The following is a 23,102-nucleotide window of genomic DNA, read 5'->3' as shown; positions in this document are numbered from 1 at the left end:
AAACTTAAGTTTTTTCATTCTGAATACATTTGGTCTTGTTTCAGAACAGAAATATTTTTGCTATAGTTTAAATGTGTTGTTTGTTTCAAGTGAATATAAATAGAATAATTAATAATAATCTGAATCAATACTCAAGAACCAAGCAAATTTGTGATTTGTGATATTGCGCTCTATATATAGAATTTGACTTTGACACTCACCAACAGGACTGACTGCCATGGTTAGCTTGCTTTCATCACTCACTCGGCCAAAGCCAGCATCATTCTGAGCATAGACTCTGAAGGAGTACTCAAGGCCTTCAATGAGTTCCAAAATCCTGTATTCTGTTTCTTTGATCAGCACAGTATTCACCTTTTGCCAAATGGCACTGTTCTTTTCTTTCTTCTCCACATGGAAACCCTGGATGGCAGTGCCACCATCATAGAGTGGCTTCTCCCACTGGATGGTCATGCCATCGTTGGTGACATTGTACACAAAAGGCTTGCCTGGTGGTCCTGGAGGCCTGAACTGGTGCTTGGCAATGACCATCTGTGAGATCAGAGGCTCGCTGACACCATATCTGTTCTCAGCACACACTCGGAACTGGTACTGGACATCCTTGATTAGGTTGCAGACTTTGAACTGAGTATCCTGTACACTGGAGCAGACCATCTTCCACTTAGTTTCAGAGGTGTCACGCTTCTCTACAGTGTAGCAGGTGATGTCTCCACCGCCATCATCATTGGGTTCATCCCAGGAGAGGATCATGCTTTCTGCTCTCACTTCATCCAATCGGATGGGTCCAACAGGCTTTGATGGTGGCCCTAGTGTGATAACATAGATGTGGAAGGATCTCCTGTTGACCTTATTGTCAAGGGTCAGGGTGTATTTACCCTCATCCTCTTTTTTAACATTCTTAATCATTAGAGTGGCTTTGTTTTCTGTCTTTTTGAACCGTATTTGGTCACTCTCCTTTAGAGGCAGGTTGTCCTTCAGCCACAGAATAGAAGGTCTGGGTTTACCCTTGTAGGGAAGCTCAATGTGCACATTATGACCCAAGCGAACACTGATGCCATCTGGGTAATCTACAAGGCTTGCCTCCGGTGTGATAATGTAGTCAATGACCCTGATGGGCCCAGTTTCAACAAAATCACCCTGCCCCTTCTCATTCCTGGCAGCAACTCTAAAGAACATGTCTGAGTGCTCCTTGAGTTTCTTGACCTCAAACTCACAATATTTACTGGTTCCTCCCAATGACCATTCCTCATCCTTACGCTTCTTCTCAATGACATAGTCAGAGATGATGCTGCCACCATCGTAATCGGGCTTTAGCCATTGCAGGGTGACAGATGTCTTGGATGAATCCTTCATAGAGACCTCCTTGACTGGTCCTGGAGTCTCTGTGGCCTTCACAGGGTCAGTTGTTTCACATGGCTCACCGACACCATTCTCATTCTCTGCTAATACACGGAAGAAATAGGCTGTCTTTTCAGACAGGTCTTTAATGGTGTATGTTGTGTCTATGCATTTGCTTGTCACAGCAGAATACGATCTTTTGGAGGAGTCCCTCTTTTCAACAATGTAGTTTGTGATCTCAGCACCACCATCAAGAAGAGGAGGCTCCCAGCACAGGGTGACCTTTCCACGTGTTACTTCCTTCACAACAAGGCTACTGCACTGACCCGGAGTATCCTGAACCTTCATAGAGAGGGTAAGCATCTTGGGCTGTCCCACTCCATTCTCAATTTTGACTGTGTATTTCCCAGTGTCAAGCCTAGTCACCTCACGCATTACAAGGACTGTGGAAGTGTCTGAATGATGGAACTCATATTTGGGGTTGCGATCTATGCATTCTTCTCCCTTGCTCCAGGAAGAAGTGGGAGGAGGTCTACCTTTCAGAGGAACACAAAGCTCCACATCCTTGCCAGCTTTCACAATGTAGTGAGTCCTCATGGCCACATCTGAGTCAATCTGAGCCTCCTCTGTGAAAATCATGAACAAAGGTCACACAGGGAATGTAAAATGCAAACAAGGTAAGGACAAAACAAGTGTTGTCAAATGAAATCACAATTTCAATTTCAACGATTAATTTACCCAGGATATCCTTAGCCTGGACAGGTTCAGTCATCGCCAGAGGCTCTCCACGTCCAGCACAGTTGACAGCAGAGACTCTGAAGAAGTAGTTCACATTTGGTCTTAAGTCGTGAACTGTATACTCTCTTGTCCTGACTTCTCCCTTAGAGGTAATCATAGCCCATTCTTCTTCTCCCTCAACAAGCTTCTCCACCATGTAACTGGTGACCTCACTGCCTCCATGCCATTGTGGCTTGGACCAACCCAATGTAATGGATGTCTTGGTGGAGTCCACTACCTTCAACTTGCAAGGTTCATCTGGTGGATCTGTAATTAAAAGGTATTCGTTTGGTGGGGCTGTAGATTTATCTTTTGGTTTTTGATGGAAATCTGTGAATATTCGACTACTTACCAACTGGATCAGCAGCCTTATAGTAGTCTGATACATCAGAAAACGGTCCCTCTCCAGCTTTGTTAATGGCACAGACACGATATTGGTACTCATTTCCTTCTGTCAGGTGGTAGACAGACTGTTTTATGTCAGTGATAGGGTCTTTGTATACTCTGATCCAACGCAAGCTCTTCTTGTCGCGTCTCTCCAGGTAATAGCCAGTTACAGGGCTACCTCCATCTACACCTGGCTTGTCCCATTCTACCACCATAGTAGACCTTGTTATGGTGTTTACCTCAGGAGTATGAGGCTGGCCAGGGGTTACTATAGAGATGGAAAACAAACATAAATTTCAAGACAGTGAGAAAAATCTGCTATAAGTTGTGCATTTCAAAACCAAGAACAAAGGACGATTGCTGCAAAGAACTGGGCAGGTTTGCACTAAACAGGCTAAACTAAAAAGAGAAGCCCAGTTATGACGTCTGCTTCACATCAGTCCTTATGACCTATTGCCAATCATATTCATTGCAGTCTACAGCCAAATACTTACCAAAGGCATTCTTTGCAATAACAGGCTCAGACTCCAGTGGCTCTCCAACTCCGTACTTATTAACACCCATGACACGGAACACATATTCATTTCCACGCAGCAGCTTGCCAACAGAAATATGGGTCTGCTCATGTTGGTCTGAAACTGTCGACCAGACCACTCGGCTGGTTTCACGCCTCTCAACAATGTAGTGGGTCACTTTGGAACCTCCCTGATCAGACTCAGGCACAGGTTCCCAGCTGAAGATGATTCTCTCTGCTGTGATAGAATTGAAGTTAATGATGCCAGCTGGAGGTCCAGGTTTGTCTAAAGAGGGGTTAAAAGAAAATAGACATCAAATAGAGAGATGACAGTAGGCATGTATTGCAAGGATCCCAATTAAAACTGAAATTGTGTAAATATTAATGTGTGAGGCAAGAATTTCTAGATACCTAGGATTTCAATCCTGATGGTGGCGGATGCTGATCCGAGAACATTCTTGATCTTGACTTCATATGAGCCTGTGTCAAAGCGGGTTGCATCCTTGATCAGAACAGCAGAAGAATCTGATGTGCTTTCAACAGTCACAGTAGAAGTTGCAACCAGCTCCTTGTCATCCTTGAGCCACTCAGTCGTTGGTAGGGGATGAGCAATGATTCCCACTTTGAGCTTAACTGAAGCTCCGGCCTTGTACTGAACCACATCCAGATACTCTGGAGGAAGATCAATGGCTGGAGCACCTGTGGCACACAAATTACTGATATGAGTAACTTCTTAGTAAACCCAAAAGAAGTAAACAAGACACGTAATCATATATAGAAATCAAAAACTCACCACATGCGTCAACACAAGTGACTGGGCCAGCAATGAGAGATGGGTTGCTGACAGATTCAACAGCATTCTTGGCATATACTCTGAACTCATAAGTCTCATTCTGGGTCAGTCCAGATACAGTGAAGCCCAGCTCAATGATATTTGTAAAGTTGGCCTTCACCCATCTTCCATTGGGAGCTTCCCTTCTTTCCACATTGTAGCCAGTAATCTTGCTGCCACCGTCATATGGAGGCCTCTGCCAGGACAGACTTACTGAGTTCTTGGTGACTTCTGTAACACGGACATTTGCTGGGGGCTCTGGAACATTATAAGGAGACAAATCCAATCTTAATGAGACAACAGTCAAATGTTCATATTATTTAAGACTGTGGGTCCACTTAAAATCAGAGCTGGGGATCCAATTAAAAAACCCTTACTTACCACAGGCATCAATAGCAAGCACCTCCTCAGAGGTTTTGCTCATCTTTCCAATACCAGCTGCATTTTCAGCTGCCACCTTGAATTCATAGATGTGACCAGGGCAGATGTTTGTGATTCGCCACTGGTTTCCTGGGATTGCTGTCTTATTGACCTTCTGCCAGAGAATACTGCTCCTCTCTTTCATCTGGAGATGATATCCAATCACGGGATTTCCACCATCACTGACAGGTTCATTCCAGCAGACTGTCAAACTCTCTCTAGACACAAAGCTGACCCATGGTGTAGATGGAGGTCCAGGGATGGCTGTAACAGACAGCATTCATGTAAGTGTTCAAGATCAGGAAAGCTACACAGTAATGTGATTCAAGCAGACAGACTTACTGTATGGAAGCTTTATCATGACCGGCTTGCTGTCAGTGTGGTCACTGACACCATAGCGATTCTCAGCTTTGATTCTGAACTGATACTCTTCTCCCTTGGTGAGCTTAGTCACCTTGAACACACTTCTGGCAATATTCGTTGACACGTCAATCCAAGTTGGAGTGCTGGTTTCACGTTTCAGTACAATGTAGTTGGTAACAGGACTGCCACCATCATACTCCGGAGGAGCCCATTTTAGACACACTGTGGTCTCACCGACCTCTCCGATCTCAACTGGACCAACAGGAGGTCCAGGTCTGTCCAGCACAACAATAACAATGTAGATCTTGGTGGTACCTCCAGCATTTGAGGCAGTGATTTCATATTTACCAGCATCACTTGAAATGCTTTCCTTTAGGGTGATTATTAAGCTGTCTGGTGTCACTTCTGTCAGCAGCCTCTTGGATCCTTTGATAACAATGTTCTGCTTGGACATAGTGATCTTAGGCAAAGGCCTGCCAGTGAGTGGAATCTCAAAGGTCAGGTCCGATCCTGCTGTCACATAAACTGTATTCTTGGGGTAGTTCTTCAAGTCAAACTCTGGGGCCTCTGTTGAAACATAAGACAGAAATGTGACCACTAATGTCACTATACAAAAGTACCCCAGCATTTTTCATTACATGGCATTTTCAGTCTCATCCTTTGATTAAAAACACTCCATGTGTTGAACTATATTAACTGATATTCTTATGTATGGAAACATACGGGCAATGAAAGATATGAATAACAAAATGGTAACAAAAGTAGTAATAAAGCTCTCAATACCATGTATTTCCTTGACAATAACAGGCACAATCATCTCCTTTGGTTCACTGAGTCCAGCGTGGTTCTCAGCACGAACTCTGAAGAAGTACTCTGCACCCTCCCTCAGGCTCTTGATGGTATGGGTCAGGTTCCTCACAGTGGCACACTTCACCCACTTGGTCTGTCCCTTCTCCAGAGCATCAATGACGTAACCCCTGACTTTGCTACCACCATCATATTCTGGTCTTGTCCAGGCAAGCGTAACACTGTCCTTGGTGACATTTACCACCCCAAGTTTCATAGGTGGACTTGGTACCTCTGTAGCAGATATTACAAAGATTTATCAAGGACATTTTTCAAAAATGATAAAAGCTGCATAAAATTAAATTTACACCTAGAAAGTTCACATTACCTGTAATCTTAGTTCCACCCTTAGCTTCCTGAGGGACACCCACTCCATACTCATTTTCTCCAATCACTCTGAAGAAATAGATGGCTCCCTCCTGCAGGGCCTCCACTTTGTAAGTCAGTGTGTGGCAGTTGCTGGTCACAGACACCCAGGCTTTCTTACTGGCCTCGCGTTTTTCAATATGATAGGCCTTCACTCCACTGCCACCATCATTCTCTGGAGCCTCCCAAGTGAGGGTTGCAGAATCCCTAGTCACTGCTGTAACTTTAACATTGACAGGAGGTCCAGGAGAGTCAAGCACCTTCACAACCATGGGCAATGTTGCTTTTCCCAGGGGTGACTCGATAGTGACACAGTACTCCCCAGAGTCATATCGAGTTGCCTTCTCAATAGTCAGTGAAGTGCTGGATTCTGAAGATTCAGTTGTTCCTCTGACCTTTAGGTCAACACCCTCCTTGGCCCATGACACTGAGGGTATAGGTTTGCCCTTGAATGGTACCTTGAGAGTAAACATTGTGCCATGCTTAACTAGTAGTACTTTGCGGATTTCAGTGTCAACATCAAATGATGGCTCTGCAGTTCTGTCTATTGCTGCAGCAGCATCTGAATTTGGGCTACGGACACTGCTTCCGACTTTGTTGATTGCCTTAACACAGAATTCATATTCTTTATCTGTCTTTAGCCCAGTGATTGTGAATTCCAAGCTTTTGGTAAGGGGGATAGCCTCAACCCATCTTGCTAGTTCTTCAGGTGATTCAGGTATCTCCTCTTCCTCATATTTGCCCTCTTCTCCATCTACCTCCGGCTGTGGTTTGCGGATATAGTCTCTGTATTCTACACCGTATCCAAGGATGGGAGCACCTCCATCATCTGTTGGTGGCTTCCATACAATAGACACACTGTCCTTGGTTGAACTGACAATCTTCGGCCTGGTTGGATGAGAAGGAGCAACCAAAGGATCCAGTGCTCTGAATGTTGCAGATGGTTCACTCGGGGGACTCAGACCAGCTGCATTTTCAGCATAGACCCGGAAATCATATTCATAACCCTTTCGCAGTTTGGTTGCTACTGTGGTACATTCCACAACTGAATGTTTGTTCACACGGATCCACCGCATACCTGTTTTCTCTCGGCGCTCAATTATATATCCAGTAATGGGACTGCCTCCATCACTGGCTGGCTTGCACCAGGTGAGGGTCATTGAATCTCCAGTTATTGTAGTGACATCAACACTAGTTGGAGCAGTGGCAAAAGTGTATGGATCTGTTGCCGTTACAGCATCACTCTCCAGAGCCTCACCACGTCCATGATGGTTGACAGCCAAAACCCTGAATATATATTCATTGCCCTTCAACAGTCCTGTTACTTTGAAGTATGTTTTTGTAACATCTCCTTTCACCAGAGTCCATGCTAAGCTGCTGGTTTCACGCTTCTCAACAACATAATGTGTGATGTCAGCACCACCATTCTCCTGTGGAGGACCCCATGACAGGGTACATTTCTCAGCAGTGAGACCTGAAATCTGAAGAGGTCCTGCTGAGGGTCCTGGCTTATCTAGAATCACACAGTTTATTGGCATGGTAACTGTTCCAGCAATATTCCGTAGAGTCAGGGCATATTGCCCAGAATCTCTTCTGATACAATCCTTGACAGTGACGGAAGTGCTGGTGTCTGTTGAAACAATCTTGATTCTGGCTCTCAGCTCAATATCTTTGCCATCTTTGGTCCAAGAAATGACAGGGGCAGGACGTCCAGCAAGGTCAACATTAATCTTCAGTGTTTCACCTGCTTTCACGAACACTGTTTCTCTAAACTTGACATCTGTCATGATGCGTGGTGGATCCACATCATCCTTGACAGTAATGGGGCCAGTGCTGTCAGATGGTTCACTGAACGTTCCAGCTGCATTCTTAGCAATGACACGGAAGTCATACTGGCTGTTTTCTGTAAGGCCTGTCACATTATAGAGGGTTTCAGGCACATTGGTAAAGTTGCACCGTGTCCAGCGTCCTTCAGGCAGGTCTCTGGATTCAATTATATAGCCAGAAACCTTAGCTCCACCATCATATTCTGGTTTATCCCAAGACAATGAGACAGATGTTCTGGTAACAGCAGTGACCACAGGTGTGCCTGGAGGATCACATGGATCTCTGGCTGCTACAGCTTCACAGGATTTGCTGCATTTACCAATACCAGCAATATTTTCAGCATAAACACGGTATTCATACATCATGCCCTCTTCAATTCCACTGACTTTATATTCTGTATCTTTGATCATTCCTCTGTTCATCTTTGTCCAGAGAATGCTAGAACGCTCCTTCCTCTCCAGATGATAGCCCAGAACAGGACTGCCACCATCACTGACTGGCTCATTCCAAGTCACCAACATATAAGACTTGGTGGCCAATTGCACTATAGGTGTGGAAGGTGGCCCAGGTTGTTTGAAGGTATACTGCGCAGTAACTGCAGGTGAATCTAGATGTGTACTCTTTCCGTAACGGTTGACTGCATAGATACGGAATTGGTACGTTGCTCCATGTGTCAGGCGGCCAGCCTTGAAACAAGTTCTGGCAACATTACTTGCAATCATTTGCCATTCTTGTGTGTTTGTATCTCTCTTCTCCATAATATAGTTACTGATGCAACAGCCACCATCGTAATCTGGTGGTGACCAGGACAGTGTGATGCTGTCAGAGGTCACAGCATCCACTTTGACAGCCTTAGGTGGACCTGGTTTATCAAGGACAACAACTCCAATATCTGCTGTAACAGTTCCTGCTGTGTTGGATAGTGTGATCTCATATTTGCCAACATGTTCTTTGCTAGCCTCTTTGATGATGATTTTGGATGAGATTGCGGTGTTTAAGATGGTCACTGATGATGTTTGCTTTAAAGGAAGACCATCCTTCTTCCAGGATACAACAGGCTTTGGTCTTCCCCTTATTGGAACCTCAAGAGTGAGGTCTTCTCCAGCCTTTACACTGTATGTGGTAAACAGTAAGCTGACAGATGGTTCCACTGCAACATCCTTCGCAACTACAGGTAAGCCAAGATCCTTTGGCTCACTCTTACCCTTCTCATTGATTGCGGCAACTCTGAATAAATAGGTTTCATTAGGCGTCAGATTAGGAATAGTTGCTTCAGGCACTTTGACTGTGCATGCTGTGCCCCATTTGCCTCCAGTCTTTGGTTTATATTCTACACTGTAGCACATCACTTTGCTTCCACCATCGTGAGCAGGCTTCTCCCAGGTCAGTGAAACACTGGTCTTTGTCACATCTACAAGTGTAACCTTGCTTGGTGGCAGAGGTACCTCTGCAACTTTGATTTCTTTGGTTTCAACCATTTGTCCTTGGCCATATTCGTTAACAGCACACACTCTGAAGTAGAAAATGCCACCTTCAGGCAGTTCTTCTATCTTGAATGAGTTGGCTGTGCAATTGCTAGTGACAGTAGTGTATGCTTTCCTGACAGACTCTCTCTTTTCTACAATGTAGTTTGTGATTTTAGAACCACCATCAGTGAGTGGTGTCTCCCATGCAAGGGTCACAGAATCCTTCTTTATCTCTGTCACGGCAAAATTTTGTGGTGCACTTGGTGTATCCAAAATTCTAACTGCAACCATAAATGATTTCGTACCACTGCTGTTCTCCAGTGTTAGTGAGTATTTGCCACTGTCAAAGCGGTTGACATTGTCAATGACAAGCATGGTGTATGAACTGGTAGTGTCAATTGCAGCACGCTCTGTAAGAGTACTCTCAACCTTCTCCCATTTTACAGCAGGATCAGGCCTTCCTCTGATGGTGACAAACAAACGCAGAGTTCCACCAGCGCGGACAGATACAACCTTCCTGAGAGCAGCATCCAGCTCAATCTCTGGTGCTTCTACCCTGTCACAAGTAACCACAGTACCATGGACATTAGCAGCCTCCCCCACTCCCTCAGAGTTGGTAGCGCAGACACGGAACTGGTACTCTCCACCCTCCTTCAGGTCTGTGATGGTGAGTTTAGTAGCTTGAATTCCAGTGGGTGGTGTGCACAATGTCCATTCCTTTTCTACTACTGGTGCTACTTCTGCCTCAGTTGATTCAGGAACTGGTGTATGCTCCCTCATTTCAACGATGTAGCCCTTTATATAGGCACCACCATCAAAGGCAGGTTTGCCCCAGGAAAGAGAGACAGATGACTTTGTGGAGTCTGTCACCTTGGGATGGTGTGGAGGTCCTGGTGGTGTTATGGCATCACATGCTCTGTAGAATAGGGATAATTCACTGAGGTCTCCTATTCCAGCCTCATTCTCAGCAGCAACACGGAATTCATAGAAGTGATCTGTCATCAGACCTGTGACCTTGAAATGGGTATCAGTCAGTTTTTGTCTGTTGCATTTTGTCCACCGTACACTATCTTTGTCACGTTTTTCAAGGTGGTAACCCTCAATATCAGCTCCACCAGTCTGTTCTGGGGGAGTCCATAACAGCACCATTGAGTCTTTTGTGATCTGACTTGCTTCTGGAGTTCCTGGAGCACTAGGTGGCTTGTAAGGATTGCGTGCAATGATGGGCTCGCTCTCAAGATAATCACCAACACCAAATTTGTTGACTGCTCTAACTCTGAAAATGTATTCGTTTTCAGGGAGCAAATTTGTAACCTTATGATAAAGCCCCTTGATATTTGGTGCAGCGAGCATCCAGGACAACCTGCTAGTCTCTCTTTTCTCTAAGACATAATGAGTTATACTAGCGCCACCATCCAGAGATGGCTCAGACCAGGCAAGGATGCACCTATCAGCCATGACTCCTGTCACCTTCATGGGTCCAATTGGTGGACCTGGTTTATCAAGGACTTTGACAGTGATAGGGAAGATTTTTGTACCGCCCAGATTTTTAAGGACAAGGTCATAGTGACCACTGTCAAGCTTGGTTACATCCTTAATGATTATGGCTGCACATTTGTGTGTAGTTTTCACTTCAATACGCAGAGTACTGTCGATTTCCTTGCCCTCTTTTAACCAGGCAACATCAGGAATTGGTTTCCCATAGATGTCTGCATCAAGAAGCAGATGTTCTCCCGCATTTACAACAATGACATCCTTGTATTTGGGATCCATTGAGGCTCTTGGAGGTTCAATTTCATCAGTAGCAGTAATAGGTCCAGAGCTGTCAGATGGCTCACTGAAGACTCCAACTGCATTTCTTGCAATAACTCTGAATTCATATTGCTCATTCTCTGTCAGTCCAGTTATGGTATACTCAGTCTCCATTATATTTGTGAAGTTATCTCTTACCCAGCGTCCTTCAGGGGAAGAAAGATCTTTCCTTTCTACAATATATCCATTCACTTTGCTGCCGCCATCATACTGAGGCTTGGTCCACTGAATTTTTATTTGATTTTTAGAAATAAATATTGCTTCAGGCGCACCAGGGGGATCACATGGATCACGAGCAATAAAGGACTCAGACACTTTGCTGCATCTGCCAATGCCAACAATATTTTCAGCATAAACTCTGAATTCATAGCCAACACCCTCTTCAAGATTGCTGATCTTGAATTGAGTAGCAGTGATGAGAGTCTTGTTCAGTTTGTTCCAGAGGATGCTGCTTCTCTCCTTGCTCTCCAGATGGTAACCAATAACTGCACTTCCACCATCACTGACTGGTTCATTCCATTCAATGATCATCATTTCCTTCGTTGCAGATTTGACATATGGTGTTCCTGGAGGTCCTGGGGGTTTATAAGGATACTGCACAACAATAGCCTTGGAGTCCAGGGGCAAACCCTTTCCATATCTGTTTTCAGCTATGATTCTGAACTGATACTCTGCTCCAGTCGTCAGTTTGGTGACTTTGAAAGCTGTTCTAGCAAGCTGGGTGGTGACTGACTGCCATGTAGTGGTGGTGGTGTCTCTCTTCTCCACTATGTAATTCTTTACCTGGCATCCACCCATGTACTGTGGGGGTTCCCAGGAGAGATGTACAAAGGTGTTGCTCACCTCCACAATCTTGACTGGGCCTGTTGGCGGACCTGGCTTGTCAAGGATAATGACTGTCACATCTTCAGTGACTGTGCTAACAGAATTGGTTGCTGTAATGGAATATTTGCCAAAGTCCTCTTTGCATGCCTCAGTAATTTGAATTCCAGTAGTTACAGGAGTGTTTATTACATTGACTCGGGATGTCACCTTCAAAGTTTCACCATCCTTAGCCCATGTAACTTTCGGTTTAGGCCTGCCAAACAGCGGGAACTCCAGCTTCAGATCTTTTCCAGCTAATACAGTGTAAGTACTGAATTGCATTTTAATGCTTGGCGCCATGGTCATGTCACTGGCAATAACAGGTGCAGCAAGTACCTTTGGCTCACTCTTTCCCTTCTCATTGTAAGCAATGATGCGGAATAAGTATTCTTTTCCAGGTGTGAGGCCTGAGACAGTGCCCTCACATGTCTTTGTATTTGCTGCAACTCCCCACTTATCTGTACCCTTAGGTTGCATCTCAATTAGGTAGCCACCAATTCTACTGCCTCCATCATGCTCTGGTTTCTCCCAGGCCAGTGAGGCACTGGCCTTAGTGACATCAGTGAGGAAGACTTTTTCAACAGGAAGTGGTACCTCTGAGGCCTTGGAAGCCGTCTTTGTTTCAACAGCTTGGCCAATCCCATAGTCATTCTCAGCCATGACTCTGAAGTAGTACAGAGCACCTTCTATCAAGTTCTCAACTTTAAATGTTGTCTTGTTGCATTTAGTCGACACATTTGCATATGCCTTTCTGGTTGATTCACGTTTATCAATGACATAATTCTTGATTTTGGAACCTCCATCAATTAGTGGGGCATCCCATACAAGAGTGACAGAATCCTTTTTGACATCCTTAACCACAAGGTTCTGTGGAGCCCCAGGTGTATCCAGAACTTTAACAGAAACAAACTCAGACACAGAGCCACTGCTGTTGGTCAGGGTCAGTGTGTATTTTCCTGAATCACTTCTGTCACATGAGTCAATGGACAGCTGTGTGAAGTTGAGAGCTTTCTCAACCACTGCCTTTTCAGTCAGGTCTCCCTCATCCTTAGTCCACTTAATCTCAGGTGTTGGCCTGCCCTTGAATGGAATATAGATTCTAACAGATCCACCAGCTTTCATTACTATGCCCTTTCTCAACTCAGAGGTAAGGTGGATCTGTGGGGGCTCCATTCTTTCTTCGGGCTTAGCTGTTCCAGATAGAACTGCTGGCTCACCGACTCCCTTTTTGTTTACAGCACACACCTGGATTTTGTACTCCTGACCCTCAGTAAGCTTGGAAATTTCATACTTGTTGACACGCAGGCCAGTGGGGGGAGTGACCATGGTCCATTCTTCTTCCTCAGCCTTGCAGGCTTCAACAATATAACCTTGAATGGTGCTTCCACCATCAAACAGAGGTTTACCCCATGACACTGTAATAGAACTCTTTGTAGAGTCAATCACATTCACATATGCTGGGGCACCAGGTTTGTACTTGGGATCACTGGCCTTGTAGTATGAACTTGGAAGGCTTGGTTCTCCCACTCCAACTACATTCTCAGCAGCCACTCTGAACTCATACTCATGGCCAGTGCTTAGGCTTGTAACTCTAAAACAGAGGTCAGTGACCTTTTGTCTGTTGCATCTGGTCCACTTGATTCCACTTCTGTCTTTCTTTTCAATGATGTAATTCGTAATCTCACTACCACCATCAGACTCAGGTGCAGACCATGTAATGGTCATTCCATCGTGGGTGATGTTGGATATATCCTGAATGTGAGGTGGACCAGGAAGAACAAATGGAGTTTTCATAATCACTCCAGCAGACTCCAGTGGCTCACTAACACCATGACTGTTAACTGCCATTACACGGAACATATATTCATTGCCTTCAAGTAATTTGGTGACTCTGTGGCATGTGGTGTCACAGTTGTTAGAAACAACAGTCCAAGCTAAACGGCTAGTCTCTCTTCTCTCAATGATGTAATGTGTAACAGGACTACCGCCATCATGCAGAGGGGCACGCCATACCAGTGTGCATCTATCTTCAGCTACTCCAGTGATCTGGAGGGGTCCTTCACATGGGCAAGGTCTGTCCAAGACCACAACCTTAAATGGAACAGTTTCACTGCCAGCCTCATTTGTCAGCTGGAGTGTGTAAATTCCACCATCAACTCTAACAGAATCCTTAATGACAATCATTGCATGGTTTTCTGTGTTTTTGATCTCTAGTCGAAGTGTATTCTCAACTGGTTTTTCATCCTTGTACCACTGTATTGTAGGCAGTGGCTTGCCACGAACATCAGCGTCTAGCTTGAATGTCTCTCCAGCATTAATAATAATGGTCTTGGTGAATGCAGGGTCAATGGAGAATTTGGGTGCCTCCACCTTATCACTTGCTGTGATAGGTCCACTGTTGTAAGACGGCTTGCTTATGGTGCCGACAGCATTTTTAGCAATGACTCTGAAGTCATACTGTGCATTTTCAGTCAAGCCAGTGACAGCAAATTGGGTCTCAATCACGTTAGTGAAGTTTGCCCTTCCCCACCTGCCATCTGGCAAATCACGCTTCTCTACAGTATAGCCAGTTATGTTACTGCCACCATCATACTCTGGTTTAGTCCAATGAATAACAATGGTATCTTTTGTCACATGGATGACCTCTGGTGTGCCAGGAGGATCACATGGGTCACGGGCAACACAGCCTTCTGAGACCTTACTGCACCTGCCAATGCCAACAATATTTTCAGCATAAACCCTGTATTCATACTCAACACCCTCCTCCAAGGGATGACTCTTGAAACTAGTCTCATGAATGAGTGTCTTGTTGATTTTGACCCAGAGAATACTATTCCTCTCTTTTCTTTCAAGATGGTAGCCAAGAACACGACTGCCTCCATCTGTGACAGGCTCATGCCACTCAACAATTTGGTGGTCCCTTGAAAGAGATGATATGAAGGGAGTGCCTGGGGGACCTGGCTCTCTGTATGGGTACTGAGCAACCACTGCAGATGAATCCAGACCATGACTCTTGCCATAGCGGTTCTGAGCAATGATCCTGAACTGGTACTCAGCTCCAGTCTTCAGTCCACGCACTTTGATGGTAGTTCTGGCACAGTTAATAGTGACCTTTTCCCATGTTGTTGTAGTAGTATCTCTCTTCTGCACTATGTAATTTGAGATCTCACAGCCACCATTGTGTTTTGGTGGGTCCCATGAAATAATGACACTCTCAGTTGTGATTTCATCAAACCTCACAGGGCCAGATGGAGGACTAGGTTTGTCAAGTACAATGATTTCAACTGTTGTGTCCTTTTTTCCAGCAGAGTTAGAAACATTTATACTGTACATGCCTCCATCATCACCTGCTGCCTCCTTAATGCTCAATGTTGTATGTGTTGGTGTATTGAGAATGTTGACTCTGGTGGTGAACTTCAAAGGAGCTCCATCTTTATTCCATGTGACTGTTGGTTTAGGACGTCCAAAGATGGGAATGTCAATCTTCAGGTCTTTGCCCACATGGACACTGTAGCTGCTAAATGTGGGTCGAACGTCAGGCTCAAAGACCAAATCCTTGGTCATTACTCGGCCAGCAAGGACTTTGGGGTCACTCTTTCCCTTATCATTGATTGCAGTAACTCTGAACAGGTATTCCTGTCCTGGGTTCAGATTGGAAACAGTAGCTTCCATTGTCCTAAATGTATTAACACTAGACCATTTCTCCTGGCCCTTAAGCTGCACCTCAAGCAGGTACTGAATAACTCTGCTACCACCATCATACTCAGGCTTCTCCCAAGCTAAAGAGACACTTGTTTTGGTTTGGTCTGTAACAATTAAACTCTTTGGAGACTGGGGCACTTCTGAGACCTTAAGAGGGTCGACAGTTGCTGCAGGCAGGCCAACGCCATGGGCATTCTCAGCAAGAACACGGAAGTAGTAACTGCAACCCTCCTGGAGTGGCTCAATCTTCCATGAAAGAGAATGACAATTTGTTACAACAGCTGCATATGTTTTACGTGTGCTTTCTCTCTTTTCAACAACATAGTTCTTGACCTTGGACCCACCATCTAATAGAGGTGGTTCCCACACCAGTGTCACTGACTGGTTTGTAATTTCTTTCACTTTCAGGTTAAGAGGGGCACTAGGTGTATCGAGAACACGAACAACAACAAGTGCAGACTTGGTTCCACTGGAGTTCTCAGCAGTCACTGTATATTTTCCACTGTCATTTCTACTCATCTTGTCAATAACAAGGAATGTGTAACTGCTGGTCACCTCAACTTGAGCAGTCTCTTTAAGGGTAGCTTCATCTTTGGCCCACTTGATAGTAGGAGTGGGCCTTCCTTTGATAGGGATAAACAATCTAAGGGAAGCTCCAGCTTTAATGGTCACAATCTTTCTCAGTTCTGGGTCAATGTCAAGGTCTGGCTCTTCTGCCCTATCCTGGGCAACAACAGCTCCAGAGACATCAGCATGTTCCCCAACTCCAACTTTGTTGATAGCACATACTCTGAATTTGTATGCCTGGTGTTCTTTCAGGTTTGCAACTTCAAACTTGGTCTTTTTGACACCTGTTGGTGGTGTGCACATTATCCACTGTTCAGAAGGTGCAGCTGCCTCTGCAGCTAGGACTTCAGTAGGGGCCTCAGGTGGCACTGTGGTTGTGCAGTACTCAATAATGTATCCCTGAATCTCACAGCCTCCATCACAGACTGGCTTGCCCCATGACAGGAATATTGATGTTTTAGTTGTGTCAGTAACTTTTGGATTATGAGGTGGACCAGGCCTGAAGATGGGATCAAGAGCTTTGTAGAATACAGTTGGGGAGCTTGGCTCACCAACACCAACAGCATTCTCAGCAGCAACTCTGAATTCATAAATATGTTGTTCCAGGAGTCCAGTGACCTTAAATGTCAAGTTGGTGACTGTTTGTCTGTTGCATCTTGTCCATCTTACACCTTCTTTGTCATGTTTCTCTATTATGTATCCAGTGATAGGACTGCCTCCATCTTCAGAAGGAGCCTCCCAGGTGAGCACCATTGAATCCTTTTTAATATTTGAAACTTCTAAGTTCTTGGGTGAACCAGGGGGCAGATACGGATCTTTGATTATGACAGCAGCAGATTCAAGTGGTGCACTCACTCCAAACTGATTGACAGCATGGACTCTAAAGATGTATTCATTTCCTTCCAGGAGCTTGGTAACATTTAGGCAAATATTCTCCACCTTTGGGTCAACAACAGTCCAGACTAGTCTACTTGTCTCTCTCTTCTCCACAATGTAGTGTAAGATCTTGCTGCCACCATCTTGTAGTGGTGGTTTCCATGCAAGGCAGCATTGGTCTTTGGTTATTCCTGTAACAACAAGAGGTCCTTGTGGCTCCCCAGGTTTATCTAAAACAACCACATTCACCTGTATAGCCTTTTCTCCTCCTGGATTTTTTAACAGCAGAGTGTATTGGCCACCATCAGAAAGTTTTGCTTCTTTAATGGATATATGTGCTTTGGTGGGCGTGTTCCTAATTTCTCTATGAATAGTGTTGCCCAGTTCCTGCTCTCCCTTCATCCATTGAATAGAGGGCAATGGCTTGCCATGAACATCAGCATCAATCTTAAAGTTTTCTCCAGCATTAACCACAATAATCTGTGTGTACTCTGGGTCAATGCTGATTCGTGGTGGTTCAATCTCATCCCTAGCAGTGATAGGACCAGTGCTGTAAGAAGGGATACTAAAAACACCAGCAGCATTTCTGGCAATTACACGGAACTCATACTGATTGTCCTTCACAAGTCCAGTTGCCACATATTCTGTCTCAATTATGTTAGTAAAGTTAGCCTTCTGCCAACGACCTTCAGGAAGCTCCTTCTTTTCAACAATGTAGCCTGTAACCTTTGCACCACCATCATACTCAGGCTTAGTCCAAACAAGAGTCACAGAGTCCTTAGTGATTTTTGTTGCCTCTGGGGTGCCAGGAGGATCACAGGGATCTCTGGCAACATAACCCTCAGACACTTTGCTCACTTTGCCTATTCCAACAATGTTTTCAGCATAAACTCTGTATTCATACTCCATTCCTAGTTCCAGACCACTTGTTTTGAAGGTTTGATCAGTAATAAGAGACTTGTTAAGTTTGACCCACAGAATGCTGTTTCTCTCTTTGCGTTCAAGATGGTAGCCCAAGATAGTACTTCCCCCATCATTCACAGGTTCATTCCAGACCACCACCATGCTGTCTTTAGCGCAGGCTGCAATGGATGGTGTTCCTGGAGGTCCTGGCAGCCTGTATGGGTATTGGGCCACAATACACTCTGATAGAAGAGCTGGGCCTTTTCCATATCTGTTTTCTGCTGTGATTCTAAATTGATATTCAGAACCAGTCTTCAGTCTGCCTGCCTTGATTTTGGTCCTAGCAAGGTTGGAAGATACAACTGTCCAGGTTGTTGTGGATGTGTCTCTCTTTTCCACAATGTAGTTTTTGATGGTGCAACCACCATCATACTCTGGTGGGTTCCAGGAGATGGTTACACTGTCAGAGGTGACCTCTTCCACCTTAACAGGACCACCTGGCTGGCCAGGTTTGTCGAGAACAATAATTCCAATATCTTTAGTTGTCTCTCCTGCTGTATTGCTAAGAGTAACAAGGTAGTGTCCAACATCATCTTTGGCAGCCTCTTTTATGTTAAGATTCAGGATTGTGTCTGTTGCATCAAAGTTTACTCTGGTGGTTCTCTTCAGAGGCTGGCCATCTTTTACCCAGGAGACAGCTGCCTTGGGACGTGCAAAATAAGGAACTTTAACTGTTAGGTCTTCTCCTGCCAGAACACTGAATGTGTTGAACAGCATTTTTATAACAGGTGCAATCACAAGATCTTTTACGATTACAGGTACACCCATTTGACGTGGCTCACTTGTTCCCTTTTCATTTCTTGCTGCTACACGGAACATGTATTCTTCACCAGCAGTGAGTCCACTAATAGTAGCTTCAGTTTCCTTTACAATCATGGCCTGGGTCCATTTATCACTACCCTTGGGCTGGATCTCAACAACATAACAGCCAATTCTGCTTCCGCCGTCATGCTCTGGCTTCTCCCAGGAAAGGGTGACACTGTTTTTGGAAATATCTTTAAGTGTGATTTTCCCAGGGGGCTGTGGTTTATCAGACACTTTAACTGATTCCCCAGTCTCAATGGGCAAGCCAATACCATACTGATTCTCAGCCAACACTCTGAAGTAATAGTTGCATCCTTCCAGAAGCTGATAAACTGTGAAGGTGGTCTGATGGCAGTTAGCACTGACTGTGGCATATGCTTTCCTTGTGGACTCACGTTTTTCAACAATATAGTTCTTAATCTTAACTCCTCCATCGTTCACTGGTGGATCCCAGGTCAGGGTGACAGTTTCATTTGTGACAGCAGTGATCTTCAGATTCTGTGGTGCACTTGGTGTATCAAGTACCCTGACTTGAACTGTAACTGTTTTGGAGCCAGAGCTGTTTTCAACTGTAAGATTATATTTTCCACTGTCAAATCTGTTGACATTTTCAATTACAAGTAATGTGTATGATGTTGTGCTGTCAATGGTTGCCCTTTCAATTGGCTCTCCATCTCCTTTTGTCCATTTAGCCAGAGGAGCTGGCCTGCCTCTGATAGGCACAAACAGTCTAAGTGAGCAACAAGCTCTAAGAGTGACTACTTTGCGGAGTTCAGCATCCAAATCAATCTCAGGTGGGAGGAGCCTGTCCTCTGCCTTGGGATTGCCAGGTACAGATGCTGCCTCTCCAATTCCTTCACTGTTGATGGCAGAAATGTTGATCTTGTACTCCTGATTCTCCTTCAAATTAATAATGGTGAATGAAGTGGCCAGGAGACCTACTTTGGGTGTCACAATGGTCCATTCCTCCTCATCCTTCTTTTCACATGGGATGCAGGTCTCCACAATGTAGCCAGTGATGTCAGAGCCACCATCATACACAGGTTTGTTCCAGGCAACAGTAATTGAGGACCTGGTTGTGTCCAAGATTCTGGCATTGCATGGAGCCCCTGGTTTGTAGAGTGCATCAGTTGCCTTGTAGAAAGGACTAGCAACACTTGGTAAACTCATTCCAGCAGCATTCTCAGCAGTTATTCTGAATTCATATTCATGTCCGACATCAAGACCTGTTACTTTGAATTGTAGATCTTTGACCTTCCTCTTGTTGCATTTGACCCAGCGGAGGCCTGTTCTGTCTTTCTTTTCAATATGGTAGGTGGTGATGGGAGTTCCGCCATCACTCTTAGGTGCTTGCCACATTACAACCATTGAATCCTTAGTGATAGCTGTCACCTCTGGATTCTCTGGAGGATCTGGAATCACATAGGGGTTGTCTGCAAGAGTGGGTTCTGAATCAAGAGACTCACCAAGGCCGTATTTGTTGAATGCCATGACTCTGAATATGTATTCATTTCCCTTGAGCAGCTTGGTCACTTTATATTGTGTAACTTGCAGGCCTGAAACCACATTGGTCCACACCAGTCTGCTTGACTCACGCTTCTCAATCACATATCCTTCAATCTTGGCACCACCATCATCTGCAGGTGGAGCCCAGGTGAGTACACAGTTGTCAGCTGTGACATCAGACACCTCAAGAGGTCCAACTGGTGGTCCAGGTCTATCAAGCACTGTCACTTTAAAGATGTGTTTAGCAAATCCACCAACATTAGTGGCAGTCAAAACAAATTCTCCTCCATCTGATCTGACAGAATCCTTGTTGGTCAGGGTAGTTGTCAGTTCAGTGTACTTCACCTCCAGTTTTCTTGTGTTCTCAACATCCTTTCCATCCTTGGTCCAGACCATAGATGGGGTTGGTTGACCAGCAATGTCAGCATCAAGCTTGAAGGACTCTCCTGCTTTCAGTAGAACCACATCTCTAAAGATGGCATCAACCATGATGCGTGGCTCAATTATGTTATCTTTGCAGATAACTGGGTCTGAGGGCTCAGAGGGGTCACTCACTGCACCTGCCGAGTTTCTGGCTATGACACGGAACTCATAGGAGGTATCCTGAGTCAGTCCACTGACAGTGAATGCAGTCTCAATGATGTTGGTGAAGTTGGCTTTGACCCAGCGACCAGCAGGCAGTTCTTTCTTCTCCACTGTGTAGCCAGTGATTTTGAAGCCACCATCATACTCAGGCTTTGTCCATTGAATAGTGATGGCATTCTTGTTCGCAAATACTGGCACCGGCTGACCTGGTGGATCTACAGGGTCCAAGGCCAATATTGCTTCTGAGGCCTTGCTAGGTTTACCAATACCAGCCATGTTTTCAGCCATGACACGGAATTCATAGGCAGCTCCATCTTCAAGCCCAGTGGTTTTAAAAATGTTTCCTTTCACAAGCCCCTTGCTGATCTTTTGCCATATGATGCTGCTTCTTTCTTTCCTCTCAACATGATAACCAATGACTTCATTTCCACCATCAAACACAGGCTCGTTCCAGCCAATTGTTATAGAGTCCTTAGTAAAGACAACAACACTAGGAGTACCAGGTGGTCCCGGGACTTTAAATGGATAGGCAGCCACCACTGCCTCTGAGGTGATGGCTGGTCCAACACCATATCTGTTCTTAGCCTTTACTCTAAACTGGTACTCTGATCCAGTCGTTAATCGAATGGCTTTGAACATGGTACGGATGACATTGGAAGACACCTCTGTCCATGTCTGGGAAGTGGTGTCTCTGATTTCAACTACGTAACTGTTGACTGGAACACCTCCATCATTATCAGGAGCATCCCATGCAAAGATACAGTAGGTACGAGATATTTCCACAATCTTAACTGGTCCCTTGGGTGGGCCAGGCACATCATGTACTTTGATGAAGATCTTGTCTGTCACAGACCCAACAATATTCTTTCCTGTCATGGTGTATACACCACTGTCAGCTCTGGTACACTCATTTATGCTGAGGATAACAGTAGCAGCAGTAGTCTCCACATTGGTTCTCTCTGTGAGCTTAAGGGCTGTGCTGTCCTTCTGCCAAGAGACAGTTGGTTTAGGATGCCCCATAACTGGAATTTCAACCTTGATGTCATCTCCTGCTTTGGCAATAATAGTCTTCTGACATATGCCACGCAGGTCAAACTCAGGCAGTAATGTAGAATCCCTGACAATAATTGGTTTGCTTTCACGTGGAGAACTTCTACCTGACTGGTTGACAGCCATTACATGGAAGACATACTCCTCATTCTCATTTAGACCCTTCACTGTGAAATCCATGTTCTTGACTGTTGTTACATGGGCCCACTGATCTGTTCCCTTCTTCTGTGCTTCCAGGACATATCCTGTAATTCTGCTCCCACCATCGTGCTTGGGTTTGGTCCAGGTGAGGCTCACAGAGTTCTTGGTGATACCAGTAGGAATAATACTCTCTGGGGGAGTTGGTGCCTGCGATGCACGAATTGGATCCAGAGTTTCAACTGCCTCACCAATGCCGTACTCATTCTCAGCAGAAACTCTGAAATAGTACTCACAGCCTTCGCACAGGTCAGCAATCCTGACTGAAGTGGTTGGGCAATTTGTAACAGCAGTAGCAAAAGCCTTGCGTGTTGATTCTCTCTTTTCAATGATGTAGTTTGTGATTTTGGCTCCACCATCAATGAGAGGCAGCTCCCAGTTTAGAGTAATGCTTTCCTTGTCAATCTTGACTGGTTTTAGATTAAGTGGAGGTCCAGGTGAATCTAGAACTCTGACGTGTATATCAGCACTTTTCTTTCCAGCTGAGTTTTGGAGAGTAAGCTCATATTTTCCTGCATCAATCCGTGAACTTTCAGGAATGAGCAGCATTGTAAATGACTCAGTGCTGTCAATGACTGCACGTGGGACAGGACCACCCTCTTTAGTCCAGGTGACTGTAGGCGTCGGACGACCCTTGATGGGCACAAAGAGGCGAATGGAGCAGCCAGCCCTGACTACAAGGGTTCTTCTCAGCTCAATATCTAACTCCAAGTCTGGCTCAGCTGCATGCTCAACAATTGCAACCAGTTCCTGAGTTTCAGCAGGTTCGCCTGCTCCCTTGGCATTCACAGCACTAATTCTGAAGTGGTACTTTGCCCCAGTTTCTAGGTTGGGAACAACAAACTCTGTGATCCTAAGTGGATATGAAGGGGTATCTTTAACCCATTCTTCTGTTCCTTCCTTTTTGTGCTCAATGACATATCCAGTGACCTCAAGACCACCATTATCAAGAGGTTTTCCCCAGTTCAGAGTTGCAGTGGTCTTGGTTGTGTCTGTAACTCTTGGATTGACCGGAGGTCCAGGCACATCTGCCAGACATAAA

The 23,102-nt window shown here is 45.0% G+C and overlaps 1 protein-coding gene across 1 annotated transcript in view; it reads right to left on the bottom strand.

Moving 5' to 3' along the window:
• Nucleotides 1-23,102, bottom strand: part of LOC113123237 (titin-like) — a 171,582-nt gene that overhangs the window by 22,378 nt on the left and 126,102 nt on the right. The window contains exons 198-207 of the mRNA XM_026295055.1: nt 5,803-23,088; nt 5,412-5,708; nt 4,608-5,195; nt 4,227-4,529; nt 3,807-4,103; nt 3,425-3,712; nt 2,994-3,299; nt 2,465-2,767; nt 2,074-2,379; nt 201-1,961 (exon numbers count right to left, since the gene is read on the bottom strand). Coding sequence (XP_026150840.1) covers nt 201-1,961; nt 2,074-2,379; nt 2,465-2,767; nt 2,994-3,299; nt 3,425-3,712; nt 3,807-4,103; nt 4,227-4,529; nt 4,608-5,195; nt 5,412-5,708; nt 5,803-23,088 — 21,735 coding nt within the window. The remainder of the gene's footprint in view (nt 1-200; nt 1,962-2,073; nt 2,380-2,464; nt 2,768-2,993; nt 3,300-3,424; nt 3,713-3,806; nt 4,104-4,226; nt 4,530-4,607; nt 5,196-5,411; nt 5,709-5,802; nt 23,089-23,102) is intronic.

Source organism: Mastacembelus armatus, chromosome 21, assembly GCF_900324485.2.
Source record: "Mastacembelus armatus chromosome 21, fMasArm1.2, whole genome shotgun sequence".
Classification (NCBI taxonomy): domain Eukaryota; kingdom Metazoa; phylum Chordata; class Actinopteri; order Synbranchiformes; family Mastacembelidae; genus Mastacembelus; species Mastacembelus armatus.
The sequence above is the reverse complement of the archived record's forward strand: the minus strand, read 5'-3'. Positions and strand labels throughout refer to the sequence as shown.